General features: G+C 45.8%; 2 protein-coding genes across 3 annotated transcripts in view; both read right to left on the bottom strand.

Moving 5' to 3' along the window:
* Positions 1–16,523, bottom strand: part of LOC308151646 (testis-expressed protein 2-like) — a 38,652-nt gene extending 22,129 nt beyond the window's left edge. For both annotated transcript variants that reach the window (XM_080524553.1, XM_080524554.1), the window contains exons 1-2: positions 16,384–16,523; positions 15,158–15,264 (exon numbers count right to left, since the gene is read on the bottom strand). The gene's annotated coding sequence lies outside the window, so the exon portion shown is untranslated. The remainder of the gene's footprint in view (positions 1–15,157; positions 15,265–16,383) is intronic.
* Positions 16,524–18,424: 1,901 nt separating this feature from the next.
* LOC308149909 (myeloid-associated differentiation marker homolog) lies at positions 18,425–19,342 on the bottom strand (the record flags this gene model as incomplete). Its single annotated transcript, XM_080522788.1, has 1 exon — positions 18,425–19,342. One exon carries the CDS (start codon positions 19,340–19,342, stop codon positions 18,425–18,427), a length of 918 nt encoding a protein of 305 aa, XP_080378914.1.
* Between the last annotated feature and the right edge of the window lie 644 nt (positions 19,343–19,986).

Raw genomic sequence — 19,986 nt, 5'->3', positions numbered from 1 at the left:
AGAGAGAGTTATCACATAACTTACAACCCAGGGATGTGTGACGATGATGTGAGTGAGAGTGATTTACGAGAACATATAATACGTCATCATCACCATCCTCATCCCCATCATTCATGATCATAACGAATGACGTTGATGTCAAAAGAGTGTAAATGAACAACTAGGCCAATATACTTTCCAACCGCAAAAAGGTGGATCAAAGTTCCCCATAAAAAAAAGAACATTCCAGATGTCACGAACAGGGCATTGAAAAATTCCTTGGAATTGCACTAGAAGAAAATCAGATAAAGCCAGTTGCCATGCCAACGACACCCAACACCAACAGACCCATAATTCCTGGAATGAATGTCCTTGTTGTTAAGGTGACGTGTCATTGGGAGACGTTGTGTTTCTTAAACAGACAACATGAGGAATTGAGGAGAGAAAATAAAGTCTCGGCTTAAATTCAGACTTACGGTGAGCCTTCACGACTATCTCACCAATAGTACAGCGCTAGGCTAATCCAATTAGCGCCTTAGCTTTCGCTTCGGATTTTCATATTTGATTCACAGCCCGTCCTGAAATTGGCCTCGATGAATGGGCTCTGCTGAGTTCGAGGTCGTTGCAGGTCACGCTAGCTGGGTTGCTAGTTGCTGTCATGAATAAAAAGCACTTAGACATCCACCTACAAGGTTAGTGTATGAACTCTCTAAGACGCTGGATGTGTCCCTGAACACATTCTTAACTCAACGTACTGTCGTATCGAGCCATCTAAAAAGGTCAGCAGAGACAGGCTCATTGTAATGCTTGGAATGGAATGAGGAATGGTACTTGACACCTGGTAGTCACATACAGTAATCATCTTTATTTCTATAGCACCTTTTATTCATAAGAGTGCAGCTTAAAGTGCTATACAATACAGCACAAAAGAAAGAAAAAGGAACAGTACCCAGGCATATCAGAGTCAACAGCCCTGTTTTCACATTTGTCACTGGGGACTAATGGGAACCATAGCAAACCAGTTTGAGCTGGGGCGTGTAATCTAGTGGAAAACTATCCCTTGGGTTAGTGGTGGTATAGGAGGATCTACGCTACGCACGCACGCACGCACGCAGGACCTATCCTGGGACTGGCATTGGAGGGTCATATTCTCAGCTTTTCTGACATCATCAGTCGAGGGACCATTAGAACTTTCGCCTCCAATGTTAACCGATAATGACAGAAATGTATTAAATGGAGACTTGAGAATAAACTATAACAACTCATATTGCTAATTGGGTGAAGACAGGGGCCTTTATCTCAGGGACAAGGAGAAACAGCTGTTCCTCCCACATTATGAGACTCTAGAACATATAGGTTCTAGTCTGACAGCCTTAAATGTCTGACATCAGAGAACATCGTTGTTTCCATGGTAGCTTGTTTACCGGCAATCATCAGGGGAGAGGGTGTTTTTGCAAGTCATCCTGTCTGCAGTGCAGTGTACTCACACGCATGTGTACGCACGCACACGCGTATACGTGCATGCACACACGCACGCACGCACGCACACAGCTGCCATCTAAAATGACACAGGAATGGAGAACTGTGAGAGAGAAGCCAGTTGTACACTACAGTACAATGCTCCATACCAGCCCCCACTGAGCCAAATGTCAAACACTGCCATTTCAAAATGGCAATGCAACCGACCATAATATCATAAACCTGATTATTCTGGTAGCATTCGAGAGGACATCAGAAAAATTGTGAGAGAAAAGTCTGTATGAGAGAGAGAGAGCGGGGGGGGGGGGGGTGAGGGAGAGAGAGAGAGAAAGGAGATAGTAGTCGTAGGAGGAAGAACAACGTTGTCATTGTTTTTTCGATGGTTGACGGTCTCTTGGGAGCCGATGGTGATATGAGAGCCCAAAAATCTGGAAAATATCTACTCTAGTTGAGCTAGAGAACACCCAGACTGGTATGATAATCGGACGGAACATAATAGATTGGGGGGGGGGGGGGGGTTGGATTTCTTCAGCATTTAAACAGAACTGGCGCCCACACACACACACACACAAACACAGAAACACAGAAACACACACACACACACACACACCTCCTTCCAAGAAAAACGTAGGCGAGTATTTCTACTCTGCCAGCCGCCACAGTGACACAGTTAAGAGTTAATGTGTCATGTTGCTGGCCTCGTTATGTCTCTCATAAGGCCATTTACCAGGGTGTTTAAGATAGCGCTCCCGGAAGGTGTTGAAGAGGGTAGAAATGTAAGTAAAACATGTTTGGTTTGTTTAAACTCTCTCTCGCAAAACGGCTCAGCGACGTTTTGATTTTGACATGATGTAATACGCTAGAAATTCCCATTAAACTGTAGAGACAGAGACACACACACACACACACACACACACACACACACACACACACAGGGGGTTGGATGTGTAAAATATGAAGTAGCCTAATAATCTGTCCAATTATGTAAAACATCTCCCGGGTATAAAAATCATTTCTGTTTAATGTCATTGACACACACAGAGACACACGCACACGCACACAGACAGATACAGATAAACACACACACACACACACACACACACACACACACACACACACACACACACACACACAAGGGAATTACAAATTACAAGGAGGGGGGATGGCGGCTGAACAGGAGTCTGAGCAGCGTGGAATGCTAGGAGCTCAGCTAACACTGACTTAGCTGATAGCACAATGTTGTGTGTGTTGGAGGGACATAGGAGCAGCCTTAGAAAAACACACAACACACACACTTACAACAGAATATAACAGAATCTGAAGTACTGGTAGGTAGTCAAACCGGTGCGGCAGGCAAGGAGAAGTATAATACTGAGACATGACATCAACATTAGCATCATGACTATCATCATCATCATCATCATCATCACCATCATCATCGGCACCAATTGTCTGTCTTTGCTCTCTCTGCTATGGCATGTCAAGTCAGTAGTATAGTCAGGCCTAGGTTAGTCAGGCCTAGGTGAGAGATCAGCTCACCTCAATGCAAACTCAGATTGTGGGAGTAGAGGCCTCGGTCTGCTAGCATTAGCTCTGGCTCCAACACACTTGGGGCCGGTTTCACAGACATGGCTTAAGCCTTAATCCTGAACTAAATCTCACTTTAAAATCTCCATTGAAGACGCTTTTCAGTCTAGGATTAGGCTTAGGCCTTGTCTGTGAAACCGGCCCTTGAAGTAAAGGACAAACTCTTAGCATTCGGCTAAAGCATAGCTCCTAAAACTAGGAGACTGTTTGGAACAACAACGAGTGAAGGGAGAGAGAGAACAGTGTTGGGTACCACCCACGTAGAGCAGCGTACTGTACCACCTAGGACATGGCTATCTGACATACAGAGTGGAGAGCACCTGACGCCTCCCACACAAACGCCTGTGGGCACTGAAACATATGCCCAGGCTGCCAACCCTGTGTATGTGGGCGTGTGTGTGTGTGTGTGTGTGTGTGTGTGTGTGTGTGTGTGTGAGAGTGTGTGCGTGTGTGTGTGTGTGTGTGTGTGTGTGTGTGTGTGTGTGTGTCTGTGAACGTCATCAACAACCTATGGACAAAGAGTTTCTGCTTGCTGAAGTAGAGACAGAGGACTGACTGTGAGGCTAATTGAGTGTGCATTGATGCATACAATAATATTTGTTTGCCAGTATGTGTGTTTGTTAGTGTGTGTGTGTGTGTGTGTGTGTGTGTGTGTGTGTGTGTGTCATCAACAACCTGTGGACACTGGAGAAGAGCAGCAAGAGTTTCTGCTTGCTAAAGTAGAGACAGAGGACTGACTGTAAGGCTAATTGCGTGTGCATTGATGCATACGGTAATATGTGTTTGCCAGTGTGTGTGTGTGTGTGTGTGTGTGTGTGTGTGTGTGTGTGTGGCAGCCAATGCTGTCTCTGTCTGCTAAATCTAGTTAGGATTTCATTCTGATGCTCCAGCAGTTGTGTGTGAGTGTGTGTGTGTGTGAGTGTGTGTGTGTGTGTGTGTGTGTAAAGCGGCACTGGGTCTGAGAGACAGGGGACTACGGTCAGGCCTGGATCCATCTTAATTGGCTGAACCTCCCACTCTCTCCCACTCTCTCCCCCTCTCTCTCTCTCTCTCCCTCGCTCTCTCCTGTGTTACTGAGAAGAGAACACAGTTGTGCTCAGGCGTGAAAAACAAGAGCCTTGTACAAGACCTCCTCTTCCCTCATCTAGAAATCAGAGAGGCGTTACGTTGTAAACAACAACAACAACACGTGATTTTCTGTTTCTCTTCCTCCCCCCATGTAAGTCACCTCTGGCCTCTAGCAATGCTTTAGGAGGTTTCAGGATGTAGCTCAGAAAAAAAATACAAATAAAACAGGTTTGGAGAGTGAAGTCACTGTCGGTCTAGCTGTAGGCCTGTTAAGTCTTCATGTAAAAGAATGCCATCCGACCTGATGCTGTGGGGGTGCCTCAGTTCCTGCTCCCCAGGGTACTACAACACAGGTGGAGGTTAAAAACCTTTACACAAGTTAAAAAAGAAAAGAAAAAAAAAGGTTAACTAGGGCTACATAACAAAGTGTTTATTGATGCTAGAGCTGTAAAAGTAAGTTTGGCTGTCATGTGTACCACATGTGACACCATCGGCACTTAGTACAGGATGTCACAGCGGGCGTGTGTCTGTGTGTGAGTGTGTGTGTGTGGGGGAGTGTGAGTGTGTGTGTGTGTGTGAGTGTGAGCGTATGTGTGTGTGAGTGTGTGTGTGTGTGGGGGTGTGTGTGTGAGTGTGAGTGAGTGTGTGTGTGTGTGGGGGGGGGGTGTGTGTCTGTGTGTGTCTGTGTGTGTGTGAGTGTGAGCGTGTGTGTGTGTGTGTGTGGGGGGGTGTGTGTCTGTGTGTGTGTGTGTGTGTGTGTGTGTGTGAGTGTGTGTGAGTGTGCGTGTGTGTCAGACAGGAAGAGAGCTGATGACAGTAGTGAAAGTATTCTGGAGGAGAGTAAAAGAGAGAGATAGACATAGAGATAGAGCACGAGAGAGAGCGAGACAGAGAGAGAGAGAGAGATAGAGAGAGAGACAGAGACAGAGAGAGAGAGAGAGAGAGAGAGATAGAGCGAGAGAGAGAGAGACAGAGAGAGAGAGACAGAGAGAGAGAGAGAGAGCGAGAGAGATAGAGCGAGAGAGAGAGAGAGACAGAGAGAGAGAGACAGAGAGAGAGAGAGACAGAGAGAGAGACAGACAGTGTGCTCTGCAGGGTCCTCCATGTCCCTCTCCTCAGGGCTTAAGCAGAAGCCTCTAACGGTCCACTGCTCCTTCGTGACGACCCGGACCATATGCCAACGTAAAAAAAAGACTAAACCACTGTCCCTCTGTCTGTGTGTGAGTGAGTGCATCCATGCGCGGTGTCGTCCGAGAGGAGTGGAGCGGGGGCCAAAAATATCAGATAACTGTGACGAATCAAAGTTCTATTCTATATTCTTATTCCATTCGTATTTACATTCCATAACCCTCACATCAACCAATCACCATGACAGTGGTCGGGGGAAACGGGAGTTAGCTAAAAGCGAAAGCTCGTCACCGTACAAGCTAGGTCCTTGTGAAGACGGATCAGCTCACTGACCCTCGTTGTCCTTCCATGCTGAATAATGCACTCCCCCCCCACTTAACCGCTCGACTTCCCCATCAGGAACCTCATTACGGTTGTATGAACGACGACACGCTCCTGGACAGTGACAAAACTGCAGCGCTTTAGAAGCACAGATCTGATCTCCCCGACTACTACTACTACTACTCTGGTTACACGCCAGCCACGCGAGGTGGCCAGCCTTCTATGGTTGCAGGTGGTCCTTCCACACGCAGGCGACAGGGTTTCCTCTAAGAGGGTTGTCCAGTGTTGAGCAGTGTTGAGGACACAAAGGCTTCCTTCCAGAGGAAAATCACATCCCAGACCCTCTTTTCACCAAAACGGCAACCAATAGAAGCCCGAAACCTTGACGGGGGGGGGGGGGGCACACAGGAGAGCCTGTTTTCACTGAGTGGGTACAGTGGGATTACCGATTAAAAACACAACAACCACGGTTTCCCCTTCTAGAGGGCCACGGCCTACATAGGCTAAGGAGCAGGGATTATGGAGTCTTGTTACAGTAGAGCAGTTTTGTGATTAACAGTACTGAACCCAGAGCTCTGTTCTTCCTGGGGGTGTGCTGTGCACGTGTTCTGTCTCGGGAGGAGGGATGGGAGGGTGGGGGGGGAGCGGGGTGATTGATTGAATGATGATTAAATGTGAAATAAAACATGGTTTGTATGGTTTGTACTGTTTGTTGCTGGTTGATAGTGACACTGATAGTGACACAAACACCACAAGATGCATTGAATAGTGGGAAGAGCAACTCTAGCGGGGGTGGGAACCTGGGTCTCTTGCTCTCGCTAACACAACGAGCGCGGCACATTTTGTCCACAGTGCTAATGGAGTCGACTCAGTTAGCAGTGATTGTAGCACCCTGGTAAGGCTATGGTGGTTGCAATACTTTTCAAGAGATGGTAGTCCACACAGACACCCATAGAGCGGTGAGGACAGTGTCCAATTTCAGATTATAAAAACCAAAGTGGAGAACTGACAGGATTTTACAAGCTTTTGGCACGGCAATATAACATTTTACAACGCTTGGAAGAATCGCTCACTTGAGCTACTTAGGAAAAAAACCTCATTTCAATCTGTTTTTCAGACGCTGCGTGACTCAAATGGACTGTAAATCCCAAACAATGTGTTTAGGATTAATTGTAGATGGAAAAACACAACCTAACCCTAACCCTAGGAGATACTTTAATACATATATATATATATGCCATTTAGCTGACGCTTTTATCCAAAGCGACTTACATTGCAGTGAGTGCATGCATTTTTCAGTATATATGGTCCCAGCAGGAATCGAACCCACAACCTAAGTGTTGTAAGTGCCATGCTCTACCCACTGAGCCACAAAGAACCACAGTAGACAACATCAGGTGACACAGCAGGTCACTCACTCGCTGAAGTCCATCCTACTGGACCACCAGTCGACGTTAAACTACCCCAGAACAGTCACTCTACAACTGGGCTTTCCTACCACAAACGGTGACTTGCCTACTGTTTCATAATATATTTTATTCAATATATAATATCAGTGGCATCATCACAACTGCCGCTGTGCCCTTGAGCAAGGCACTTAACCCCTAATTGCTCCAGGGGCGCTGACTATGGCTGACCCTGCGCTTAGAGCAAAAAAAATAAACATTTCGTTGTACTCATGTGCAATGACAAAAAGGTTGAATCTAATCTAATCTACAGCTCAATGTGAGAGACCCACCCTGTGAAGTACAAACCCAGATACAGTTAAACCAAACTGAGTATCGGCACCTTTTTCATTCCACTTGAAGAACTACAACACCCATGGTGAACTGGAACTTATGTGAGAAGCCCCAGCTCCCCACTGCATCCAGGCATCGATCTGTCCAGCCTTCTAGGCCCACAGTGGGAGAGGGCCTGAGGGGAGAATGGGCCGACACCAATACTGACACTGGTCCAGTTTTTCCTCTTACCGAGCTAGCTAGCTAACAGACAGATACTCTACAATACTCTATCACACACACAGAGAACACACACACACATACATACGCGCACACGCACGCACGCACACACACGCACACGCACGCGCACGCGCACGCGCACGCACACGCACACGCACACGCACACGCACACGCACACGCACACGCACACGCACACACACACACACACACACACACACACACACACACACACACACACACACAGCTGCTGGAGCATCAGAAACAATCCCTAACTTGATTTATCAGGAAGAGACAGAATTTCTTTCCTCTTCTTTCTCTTTGGCTGACGGCGTGTGGCAGATCACTAACTGTCTGCTTTATCAGCCTGGACTGTGTGTATGTGTGTGTATGTGTGTGTATGTGTGCGTGTGTGTGTCAGACTGAGGTAATTGGGTTTTTCCACATAGTCCCACAACAGCCAAATTCCCAGGCAACCGCTGGCAACAAAACACCGCTGAAGAACAGCTGCTAGCGCTTAAAGACACGGCTGAAGACTGACCGGCATCGACGCTATCACCACGAGACTGTCTTAGCCCGCTGGACTGAAGTCTAGACATTACCGAGGCATGCATGGATGGTTTCACCAAACTATGTTACATTACCAAGACTGTAGTGTAGACTTCCACTCCCCCCAGTCTCTCACTCACACACACTCACACACTCACACACTCACACACTCACACACTCACACTCACACTCTCACACACTCACACACTCACACACTCACACACTCACACACTCTCTCTCTCTCTCACACACACACACACACACACACACACAGTGTAATTGATATTATTTTACATTTATTCTAATATACAGCCTACATATTTATTGTTCTATTGTTTATGTTTGCTTAAATATATTGTTGTTTTTTATGTCCTCATGCACCAGTCTCACCAAGTCAATTTCCTGTATTTGCAAATACTTAGTGAAATAAAATGATTCTGATGCAGTAGAAACGTCAAACTAACCCAAACGGAAACAATAATCGATACCGCCAGACGCCGTCCGCCCACATCTCCTGCTAATAATGCTGTATGCAGGAGAAAATACCGAGACTGGACGTTGTTAAACCGACTGTTAATGACTTGGCCACTGTGATCAATAGAGAGACAGAGAGACTAATGGGACTAGAGCAGGCTGAGCTTCTGCGGAGAGCAGAGATGGATCCATGACTAATCTCTTAGGTCACGGCCTCCTGTGGTTGAGGAGCTGGTGCGCAGTGTGTGTGTGTGTGTGTGTGGGTGTTGTGTGTGGGTGTTGTGTGTGTGTGTGTGTGTGTGTGTGTGTGTGTGTGTCACTGCCTGATGGCTAAATTCCAAGACTAGATAGCAGCAAACCTGTCAAATCCAATGACCGGAGCTGTCTGTTTTTCTGCAATCTGGGATGAGACACAGCTATATCTTGGCTTGGAACCGAACTCCAGCGATCATAGCTCTTGTCATCATCATCGACGTCATCTCCATTTCAAACCAGGGACAGCGAAGCCACTTAAGTATCACATGCACACAGGCTAGGACCCAATACACCTGGCAGCATTTATACAGGGGCGTATATTTATATCTCCCATCCCCCTGCGTCTTCGCTCCCTGAAGGTTTCCCTCCCTTTCTCTCACTGCTGCTGCCGAGGCCACGCCATCTTATCAAAGGTTTTTACTAGTCGATTCACTAACTTACTTAGACAAGTGTACTTATTGTAAGTCGCTTTGGATAAAAGCGTCTGCTAAACGACTTAAATGTAAAATGTCTGAAAAACAACCAACCCTAGACCGTTCACCCTAGAGACTTGTGAAGATCTGAGAGCATTGGTATAAGCATTGAATAGGTATAAGCATTGGATAGATATAAGCCTTGGATAGGTATAAGCATTGGATAGGTATAAGCATTGGATAGGTATAAGCATTGGATAGATATAAACATTGGATAGATATAAGCATTAAATAGGTATGTCCAATACAGATTCGCAACAGGTCTTCATATTCATTTTAGGCAACCTATTGTATACAACCCTTTCATGAATGTGTGTTTAGGGTTGTTTTGTGGACACTGGACAGGGCCTCTATTAGAGGGCATCTACATCTATTAGTGCACATGCATTCACGCATGCACGCACACGCACACGCACACGCACACGCACACGCACACGCACACGCACACACACACACACACACACACACACACACACACACACACACACACACACACACACACACACACCATTATCCAGTGGCTGTGGTGGTGAATTCAGATGGATGGGGCCTGTCATGGTGTATGGTGCTGGACACAGACATGCTATCTCTCACCACTGACAGGCAGACATGTCCACTGACGCCTCAGTAATGGTCATTACCTGCACAGGGACAGGAGAGAGAGAGAGAGACAGAGAGAGTGTGTGTGTGTGTGTGTGTGAGTGTGTGTGTCTGTGTGTGCTGGTTCCGTCTGCATTAACATCTGTGGCTTCAGACACCAGAGAGAGAGAGGGCATATGGAGGAATAGAAATCATGACAGCATCGAAAACTAAATAAATGGCCTCTCTATGATAACATACAAAAGCAATTAGGTCTATTTGTCATCGTCACGTAATCACGGCTGTGGGCTGTTTGTATCCGTTGACAGAACGGACAGTTTACCTGATCTGGAATTTTCTGAAATCGACTACTTTGGCCTGTTTTTCTGGAATTATCTGGGTCAGCCAGATATCCACAGTGTGACATTCTAGAATGACCGCAACCACATTCACCAAGTTCCGGGCCTGTGTTCTGTGTAAACGTCGGGCCTAGGGCTACATTTCCATCCAGTCCTCAGGCCAACTTGGTAGGATCAGTGAACTAGTGGAGTGTAAACCCAGGTAAACTCAGTCTACCTGTATTGTGGTGAAGAGGGTTCGCCCACCTTTTCTGCTGGATCAATATTATTTGCATTAGGGTGGTTTACCAGCCTATTCAATCCATGGTGCGTCTCCCCGCCCCCCACCCCCCCCGACCCCACCCGGTTTCTTTGCTACTTCACCCCTTGGTCAGAGATGTGTCTCAAAAGCAACACTGAGAATAATGGTAAAAGAAAACATCCGAGAACTACCATCAAACATATTTCCAAACAGGTTAATCAAGCAGTGACTTTGAGGCATCCACTGACCATGACTGCATAGGTCACATTCCAGACTAGTTACAGTTACCCTCTATAACAGCAGTGGAATGACAATGGCAAAAGCTAAAGATCCAAGATTTGCCCTCCTGAAAGACTTGACTAATTCACGTTACTAGTTTTTCTGGGTAGAGTGATACTGCAGATACAATAGTCTATATATAGAATCAGCCTGAATGGTGCTAGTATTTTGGGCGGAGTGATACTAAAAATAGGGACTCAGGAAATCAGTCAAGCAACCAACACCTCAATGATTGTCGGTGTGATTCAGTGTGATTCAGAGAATGAATTCCAAGAAGCAGGGTTCCCAAACCTTCTGAAACATCAAAAGGACTTTCAAGACTCAATTCCCTCAAATTCAAGGACCCAACACGGCATAGTTTGAGACAGATCTAGATGAGAATTGATATAATAGGAACTATCCGCTCACAGACAACAATTAAAAAGAGAGGCTTTTGAATGTAGAGGCTTGAACACTAGACGGTCTCTTGCCTTCTCCACCACAGCACAGCAAAACAATATATTGTGAAATATGTGTAAAGTTACTGTGTTAAGTTAAGCAAGATTTTTAGAGAGAGCAAGAGAGAAGGGAATGCAAGCTCTTTCAATGACCCATGTCTATTTTCAAAAACTTTTAAGGCCTTGATTCTTTTTTCCTCAAATTCACAAACTTTCAAGGATTTCAAGGACCCATGGGAACCCTGAAGAAGGGTAGTGTCCTCAACAGTATGTCTGGCCTAAAGACAACTAGACCAAAGAGTACAGCCACAGTACCACACTGGCCTGTTCTGACCCGATCCCTCCTCTACAGGAAAAACAACGTCACTCCATGGACCACACCGACAACCACAACACTGACCTGGATTTACATAAGCTAAATGATTGGGTTACACGGACGATATTCTCCAGACCCAATCATTTGGCTATTGTAAATCTAGGTCGAAGTGTTATCTCCATCGAATGACTGGGTTTCAAGGAACAGAAGAAGGGGGTGGGTTTGTAACGGCTACAGGACGTACAGGATGGTGTGGTTGAGCTTCTCCTCCGTCTCGCCTTATCAGTTTTGGCACTTCCTCCTCGGCGGCTCCGTTTTCCACCACACCTGTTCAACGCCCCTGGACAGCTGCTCCGCGACACAGACCAGGATGCAAGCTCAGACCTCAGTGCTGTCACATAGCTCAAAACGCAGGAAAGGTGTGACGCTAGACAGATTCACACTTTCTTGTGTTTATCCCCCGGTTACGTGTGCTCTAGCCTCTGTGTGAATCTGTTTTTTCCCCCCAAAGTAAAACCAATCAATCAATCAATGCTGTTTATCACTATCAGTACACCACATTACTACATTGTTTGTTTGTAAGGTGACACTTCTCAAGCAACACTTGGTGGCTTGGCAGAGGAAGACCAGAGTGTAGAGATAAGGAGTGTATAGGTCTATAAACAGACCAAACACCAGAGAGAGAGAGAGAGCTCAGGGAGGCCCGAAGAAGTGAGTCAGGGCCATGAACAGGTGCAGTGTCACCGGGGTGTAGCCCAGCTAGCTAGCTACTAGCTAGGGCCCTAATCCCCATTGCTGGACCGAAAACACAGAGAAACATATGTTCCTTGTGTCCAGAGTCCCGCTCCCTACCTGGCAAACAGAAATACACTGCAGTTTGTTTACTTACATATACAATTTATCTCTTGCCAGACTCCTCAACCTTCATCAGGTAAACAAGATCCTTACCGGGCTTTTAGCTGTGTCGTTAGATACACCGGGCTGTAGGTTTCTTATCCAGGTCCCATGGCGATACAGTCAGTCAGACTGGCTCCAGCATTTGTGGTGCTGTATTTAAAGTACTAGCCTTCTAGCTGGGAGACCTCTGCTCTGCACTACTCTGGACTACCCACCACACCGGTTTTACAGCATTGCAAAACAGGTTAGCTAGGGAGGGGAGGAGAGCAATTAGAGCATAGTACCAGAGCTGTTTAGCTTTCAAAACCATAACATGACAGACATTTGGGCCTGAACTCAAATCAGTTAGCCTAGTATGCTACTCTACTGTGCCTCCGTAGCCTGTTACAGCTACACGAAGAAGATAGCTTATTGTTAGCATCAAATAGGACAGTAACATGACAGTTGGGTTTGAACTCAAAATTGGGTTTGAACTCAAATCCTGGTATGCTACTGTGTGCACAGGGTCTTGTGTGGTCATTGTGAGCCTTCGCCACGGCAACCAGGTAGAAACCACACACAGATTTTCTTATGTAGGTTAAACAGACATGAAGCGGAGGCTGGATTTAGCTCTCTATGCGTATCATCACCCTGTACAGTGTGATTGTGTGTCTTTCCCCCTGCTTGTTAAGGTAAGGATTTGGGTGGAGGGTAAGCTGAATTTAGGCCAACTTCACACACAGTCGGGAACCATGTTGGTTGTCATGCCTCTGTTGTTGCTGTAGATAGATATGTGTGACTTTCTCTCTCTCTCTCTCTCTGCTGCACCTGCTACTCAACTTAAGCTTCAGTGAATCAGTCACACACGTGTTAAAGCTCTCTCTCTCTCTCTTTCTCTCCCAGCCCCCTCTCTCTCTCTTTTTCTCTTACATTCACTCTTTCTCTCTCTGTAACAGACTCACACCCCCTCATGTTTCTCTCTGTGATCTGACACATAAGATGAGATTTGCACATTGCTCGGTATCACGTCTCTGTCTGTTAGCTGGTTGATGTCTGCGGCAGTTCGTATGTACACATGAAAATATATGTATATATTTGTGAATGAAGTGAATACTGAATAATCAAACTGTCACTCAAGGTAGCTACTATACATGTCGACGCTTCCTTGGGTCTGTTGCTTTGTGGCAAATTGGCTATTCAGTTGACTACACATTGATAGAAAAACTCAGGTGAAGGTAGCCTGTTAACAAGCCTTGGGTGATATGAGGGGTTGCAAAGGAAAAGTCACAGATGGATATATACACACACAGTTTGCAGGATATGGGTAGAGAAGTTGCCTGAGGCCAGGTATAATAAAGCACGTTGAGCATATACTGTACGTAAACAGTAGTGCAGGCCTGATGATTCATACTTGACTGATGTGTAATGGTTGCATTACCACTGTGGAGCAATTCTGTGGAGCAGTACTGTAGCCAGGTGTGCAAACTGGTGATGGCCCAAAAAGGTGACGCATTGTTTTTTTTTTTGCCTGAAAACGAAGAAAATGATCAATAACCTTAGAGAAGAGGGGTAGGGGTGTAGCGATACCACTAATGGTGCTAAATGGATATCACTAGCACTAACGGTGGTCTAACAATGACGCACGTGTAAGTAGCAGCAGCCCTGACCTTAACACCTGCAATTACTTCGAAAACAGTTTACTGTGACGCCACGCTGTCTGGAATTGTACCTAGCTGCCTGAAGCTAAACGTTATTTCAACAGCAGCAGAGTTTAGCAGATTAGTTAGCTCACGCATCACGTGACTTGGATGAGACTTAGACCCCTCAATTTGTCTAAAGAAAGCGGTTGACATTTCGATGCCTTTTGACTCAGACAGTGCTAGAGCAAGGGAAGACAACAAACGTCTTCCTCAAGGTCTCCTGTACTCAGTACTTAGTTATTTCTAATGTGGCTTTGAGAAAACACTCCAGAGGACCAGTGTGTGTCAGCAATGAGTACTACCACAGCCCCAAGGCTTCCTGAGGTCCAAACACACACTATTGTATCAAGAAAGGAGGCTCCCTGATCGGCAACTTGAAACCTTCGAGGATGTTTTATTTGCTGAGCCGTTTCGGAGCAAGCTCCTTCGTCAAAGCGGTCCAACTGAATTGTAAAAACTCATGAGTTTTGAGTGTCCTCACTTTACAACACACTACTGTATACCACAACTGCTAGACTACAGGCCCATTAGCCAAATCCATGTCAACTGCCTTGACAAACAGCACATGAATACTCAAATATTCGAACCGTACTACCCAAATTTACTGAACTGTGATATCCTGTGGGGATAAAGTCTCTGTAGTTATCGGAGCTGAAAACATCACAATTTGCTATCTGTTAGTTGTTATGGTTACAAACTGTCCTTGACTGTGCAGTGGTACAATCTCCACCTTTTCCAGTTGGAACAAGGTTGTGTTTGAGAGGGTGTGTTACAGGAATCGATTCTCTCTCTCTCTCTCTCTCTCTCTCTCTCTCTCTCTCTCTCTCTCTCTCTCTCTCTCTCTCTCTCTCTCTCTCTCTCTCTCTCTCTCTCTCTCTCTCTCTCTCTCTCTCTCTCTCTCTCTCTCTCTCTCTCTCTCTCTCTCTCTCTCTCTCTCTCTCTCTCTCTCTCTCTCTCTACTCTGTCTCTATCTCCTCCCTCTCTCTCTCTACTCTGTCTCTCCCCCCCTCTCTCTACTCTGTCTCTCCTCCCTCTCTCTTTCTCTCTCTCTCTCTCAGGATTAGATCAATAATTGGTTCAGATTTACTGGCAGAGTGCTTACCTCGTATCCTCACTGCCATTCAATCCAGTCCACTTTCAGCGTCTGCATTTGGCCACAGCACAGTATGTAGAGGCAAGTCTCACATGTCCATATGGCTCAAGGCTGGTCTGTTAAGAAAGGAACACACCCGCAATGACAATACATAGGCTACATCTATCTCTCACTCTCTCACACTCTCTCTCACTCTCTCACACTCTCTCTCTCACTCTCTGTCACTCCCACATACACACTGTGCGATTATCGACAGCTTCATGCCAAAAGCCAATGTTCCTATCTGCAAGTGACAACAGTGACTTCACACAATGTAAACAAACCTAGAGTCAAACTGAACATTCGCCATGTAGCTTGTTACGTAATCCTCGTGGATGGCGTAGGCCTACTGTTGTTATTTCACTCAGTTGTGCCCCGCCACTTCAGTGAAAGAGGGACCAGCTCTTTCTACGAGTGAATATGATGGTAGATGAGACCTGGATGTGAGATCTAACACGGTTACACACATTTTTACTATAAGTACGAGAATCAGCCAGAGTAGAGGCCCTCTCCCCCAGTGTTTCTGTCTGCCTACCTTGATTAGCCTAATGAGTTATAATTATAGTTATAATCCCCTCTAAATGCACATATAAAGTCATATACATGTTTATAAGGCTACATAGACTCTACATATAGATAGAACATATAAAGCAAGGGTTTTGTTCCCCCCCCAACTGTGTTTTGACAACAGTGGGAGACAGCCACACAGCACTAGTGATTAGCACGCTCATGTTATTACCTAATAATAAACGTGCAGTCAAGTGGTGCGCACATTACACGCTGCTTTGACAGCTGGGCCCTGAAAGTAGTTAGTAAACAACAGTGGAGAAACATCCCGATCTCAGCCATACATGCCTGGTGGTGCAGCTTAAAGCCTGCTTAATGAAGCTAGACTACTACACTTAAGCCCTAAGGGAGAATTGGGCTCAAACAACTTTCCCTTTCGCTGCCATGACATCGTATCGTCACACGCTTGACCGGTCACAGTCACAGTCAAGCCCCCCCCCCAAATCACTGTTGGACACAGAATGACAATAACAAAAGAACTGAACAAAAAACAATATCTGGGGGGGGGAACCTGGCTGCGTATGTGAGGTTTGTCTGGTCAACAATCTCAAACTCACGGATATATTTATAAACGAGGTGTGTTCTGTAAATTTGTTTCAAGACTATTTATTATAAGCGAGCTCGCTTACCCGTGTCCCGAGTTCATTGTCTTCCAAAACGAATAGGATTAAAAAAGGTCCCGCAAAACGACAAGGGGTGTTTTTTACAGTGGACTCACGCCACAACGCGATCGATTGTGATCAGTTCCAGGTCCATGTCGTTGTGTGAAGCTCCTTCCTGGCTGTGCCAGCCTGTTGACAAGCTGACTGTGTACTGTACCGTCGGACGCTCGGTCACACTGCTCCCAGTTCCTGGATGAACAAAACATTGAAGTCTCTACTCTCGAGGCCAGAGTAGTCGTTGTCGATAAATCTGGGCTCATCGTGCATCATTGCGAAACGGTCGCGAGTTCGGCGATCGATTAATGGTTTAGGGTTTAGGAATGATTTTTAGGAATGGTGTTAATATAAGCTTTCATTGACAGATCTGACTGAGAATGTGTACTGTAAATAAGACAAAAACAAAATCATAAAAGACCTAGTCGCTCCCATTTCACACAAAAAAAGTAGCCTATTCTATGAAATTATTCAGAAGAATTCTCATTGGAGAATTACAGCACACTCATGTTTTCCACCTTGTCACTGTGCTATTGACATAGACATAACTAATTATCCTTTGCCAATAAACCGCCAATAAACCACCAATTCAATTCACAGTGGACAGCAAACATTCAATTCAATATTACTCTGAATTGAGAGAGCATGATGATTACTTTTATTTAATGTCATGGAAGATAAACGTTATTTTTCTGGTACATGTGTTTCTTCTCATTGAATAAAGACACGTGGATGTTCTATTTGATCAAACTTGTTGGTGTCTTGATACAGCATTGATTATCATCATAATAATAGACCCTTATCTAATGTAATGCATACAGATGAGATATTTATATTCCTCCAGCCCTTGAAAAAACTGTACAATAGGGCATGTATGCACTATGTAAGTGAAGAGACTGTTGGACAGTGAAATTACTGTAATTCAAAGTAGACCCCATCGATTTGAATATCGGCTTTGCATGGCAATGAAAGTGTCGCCATCTAGTGTATTTAAACCATAACTGTTCCCCTCTGCATAATGAATAAAAAGTGTGTGTGTGTGTGTGTGTGTGTGTGTGTGTGTGTGTGTGTGTGTGTGTGTGTGTGTGTGTGTGTGTGTGTGTGTATGTGTGTGTGTGTGTGTGTGTGTGTGTGTGTGTGTGTGTGTGCGTGTGTGTGTGTGTGTGTTTGTGTGTGTGCTTATGTGTGTGCGTGTGCGTGTGCGTGTGCATGTGTGTGTGGTGACGTTGGCATGAATACCAGATCAACAGGTAGGTTTTTCCGGTAATTAACTATCTGTGCCACACATCATTATTAGGTTTGATTCCTCTGTTCTCAAAACCAGTCCCTCATTCTGGCAATTCACTATAAGTGATGTAGCATGACAATGTTCAAAGCCTAGCATCATCCAAGAGCATTTAGATCATTTCTATTATGTCAGTATGTATTTAAATAGACCAAGGTGCTTTCTGTGGTGATTTGAATTTCAAGTGTATTTTGTATTCCCAGTATGGATTTTGACGGATTAAATTTCTGTGATTACTAGATTAATTCATTGTCACACATTCAGGTATATCAAATTTATCATAAATACGAACCAAAATGTGTTAACACATTTCATTATTTCTTTGAATACATATTCAATATGTATATTCATATATGTTCATATTCAATATATTTTGAATCATTTTCTAAACTCTATTTCCATTTGAAGCAACAGAACTGATCAAAATCAACCACATCAAAAACATCAACAACATTGATTCTTAATTACATGAATTTAGGCAATATGGCCATTTGACACTCTTATAACGACCTGCTCTCATGTCCATTATACATGTCTCTCTACAATTACAGACCTGGGTCCTCAAGTATTCAAAGTACCTTTTTGAGAATGTGTTTGATTGAGTCTGACTTGGGCCAGATGCCCAATCATTTCTTTTCTTTTGCACTTATGTCAAAGTCATGAACCCAAATACCATATGAACCCAGGTCCGACCAACTCCCCATGCAGGTTGGCAGACGCGGCGCGTCCTCAGGTGTGACTCCTGTCGCGAAGCAGCTTGATAGAGAACGCCAAATCCACCGTGTAGGCTAGCATGGTGACGCCGGTCACCGCCGTCTCCATGACGACCAACTCACTGTAGAGGTCCCTCTGTTCCACTTCCAGACCCTTCCGTAGACATAACACCCGGATGACGCATATCACCATGGCGACCACGTAGAGCACCACGCCCGTCAGGCTGAACCCCGCTAGGATACGGTCAAAGGGTAAGAGGCAGCGTCCGGCGCAGTCCCCCAACACCACCAGGAGCGTCCCCAGGGACATGAGGAAGCAGAGGGAGTACACTGACACCGACACCCACAGCTGCCAACCTTGTAACCGTGTGTTGTATCCTTCCACAGTGCCGCGGGTGGCCTCCACCAGCAAGGGGATCATCTGAAACCCTCCCCAGAACTGGAGCACCTTGAGCAGGCCGGGGACGCTGGCCATGTAGCCTCTCTGGTCCTGCGTCTGGGTCCTGATCAGGTAGGCCTCCGAGGCGTACGCCAAGAACGTCAGGCAGGCGGCCACGGTGGCGGCGACGGGGCGCGGCCGAACGCAACGGGCGTCGCCGCCCACGACCACCCAGGGGAAGAAGACGGCGGCGCTGAGCGAGGTGAGCGCGGCGAGCGTCGCCACGGTGACGGTCAGGTTCTTCCAGGAGACGGGGATGAGGCTGTGGAACTGGATGATGTTGACCACATGGACGAGGAGGGTGAGGCTGAAGAAGAAGCACCAGGAGAACATGCAGGAGTACCAGAAGGTGTGGTGCTGCCGGGCTGGGGAGAGGTCCGAGGCATCCAGGGAGGCTACGAGGCTGAAGGTGAGGCAGCCGGTGATGAGAGCCCAGGTACGGACCAGGGAGAGAGGGCTGGCCAGGTCGCTGGCCTCCAGGACGATCACAGGCATGGTGGGGAGGTGGTGGTTGCTAGGCACCTAGAAACTAACATCCAAAAAAACAAGTGAAGTCGTAGGACGAAACAGGTGTTTCACTCTCTCTAGTTCATCTTCAAAAGTTTAAAAGCTTTACTGTCCATTCAAAAAAGAGGCTTTTTGTCTTCAGCCCCTGTTTGGTGAAACAAAAAATAAAACCTCACTAAAACATCACAGACACTAAAACCACAAGAACATTGTGACAAAATAAATTAAGGGAAAAACAAGTTTCCCTGTTGGGGAAATCAGCAGAACGACACTAAACTGTCCAGAGTTGAGCAACAGGAACTAACATAGAAAAACACTTCTGCGTATGATACTGTGGCTTATGATGTCATCATCAAGCTCTACCAACGACAGCACTTGTGGAAGCACAAAAATTACCAAAAATGAGTCTTGTTTAGCTCCCTTAGTCAAATGACAAACTCAAATGTTTGCAAACCAGGTGGCGAAATCCAGTACACGTCTAATCCGAGTCCTCTGAAACTAGAACTGAGGCCCACCTTCCTGAAAATCACACAAACGAGCAAACATCATAATATGCTCTCCCTTCTTTCGCCTGTGTTGTATGCAAACTAACTAGAGCTGCAAATCGTTTTAATCCTTGCATCTTCCCCCGC

Source organism: Nansenia antarctica, assembly GCF_963989245.1.
Source record: "Nansenia antarctica genome assembly, chromosome: 2".
Lineage (NCBI taxonomy): Eukaryota > Metazoa > Chordata > Actinopteri > Argentiniformes > Microstomatidae > Nansenia > Nansenia antarctica.
Note: the sequence above shows the minus strand (reverse complement) of the source record. Positions and strands in the feature narration are given on the sequence as shown.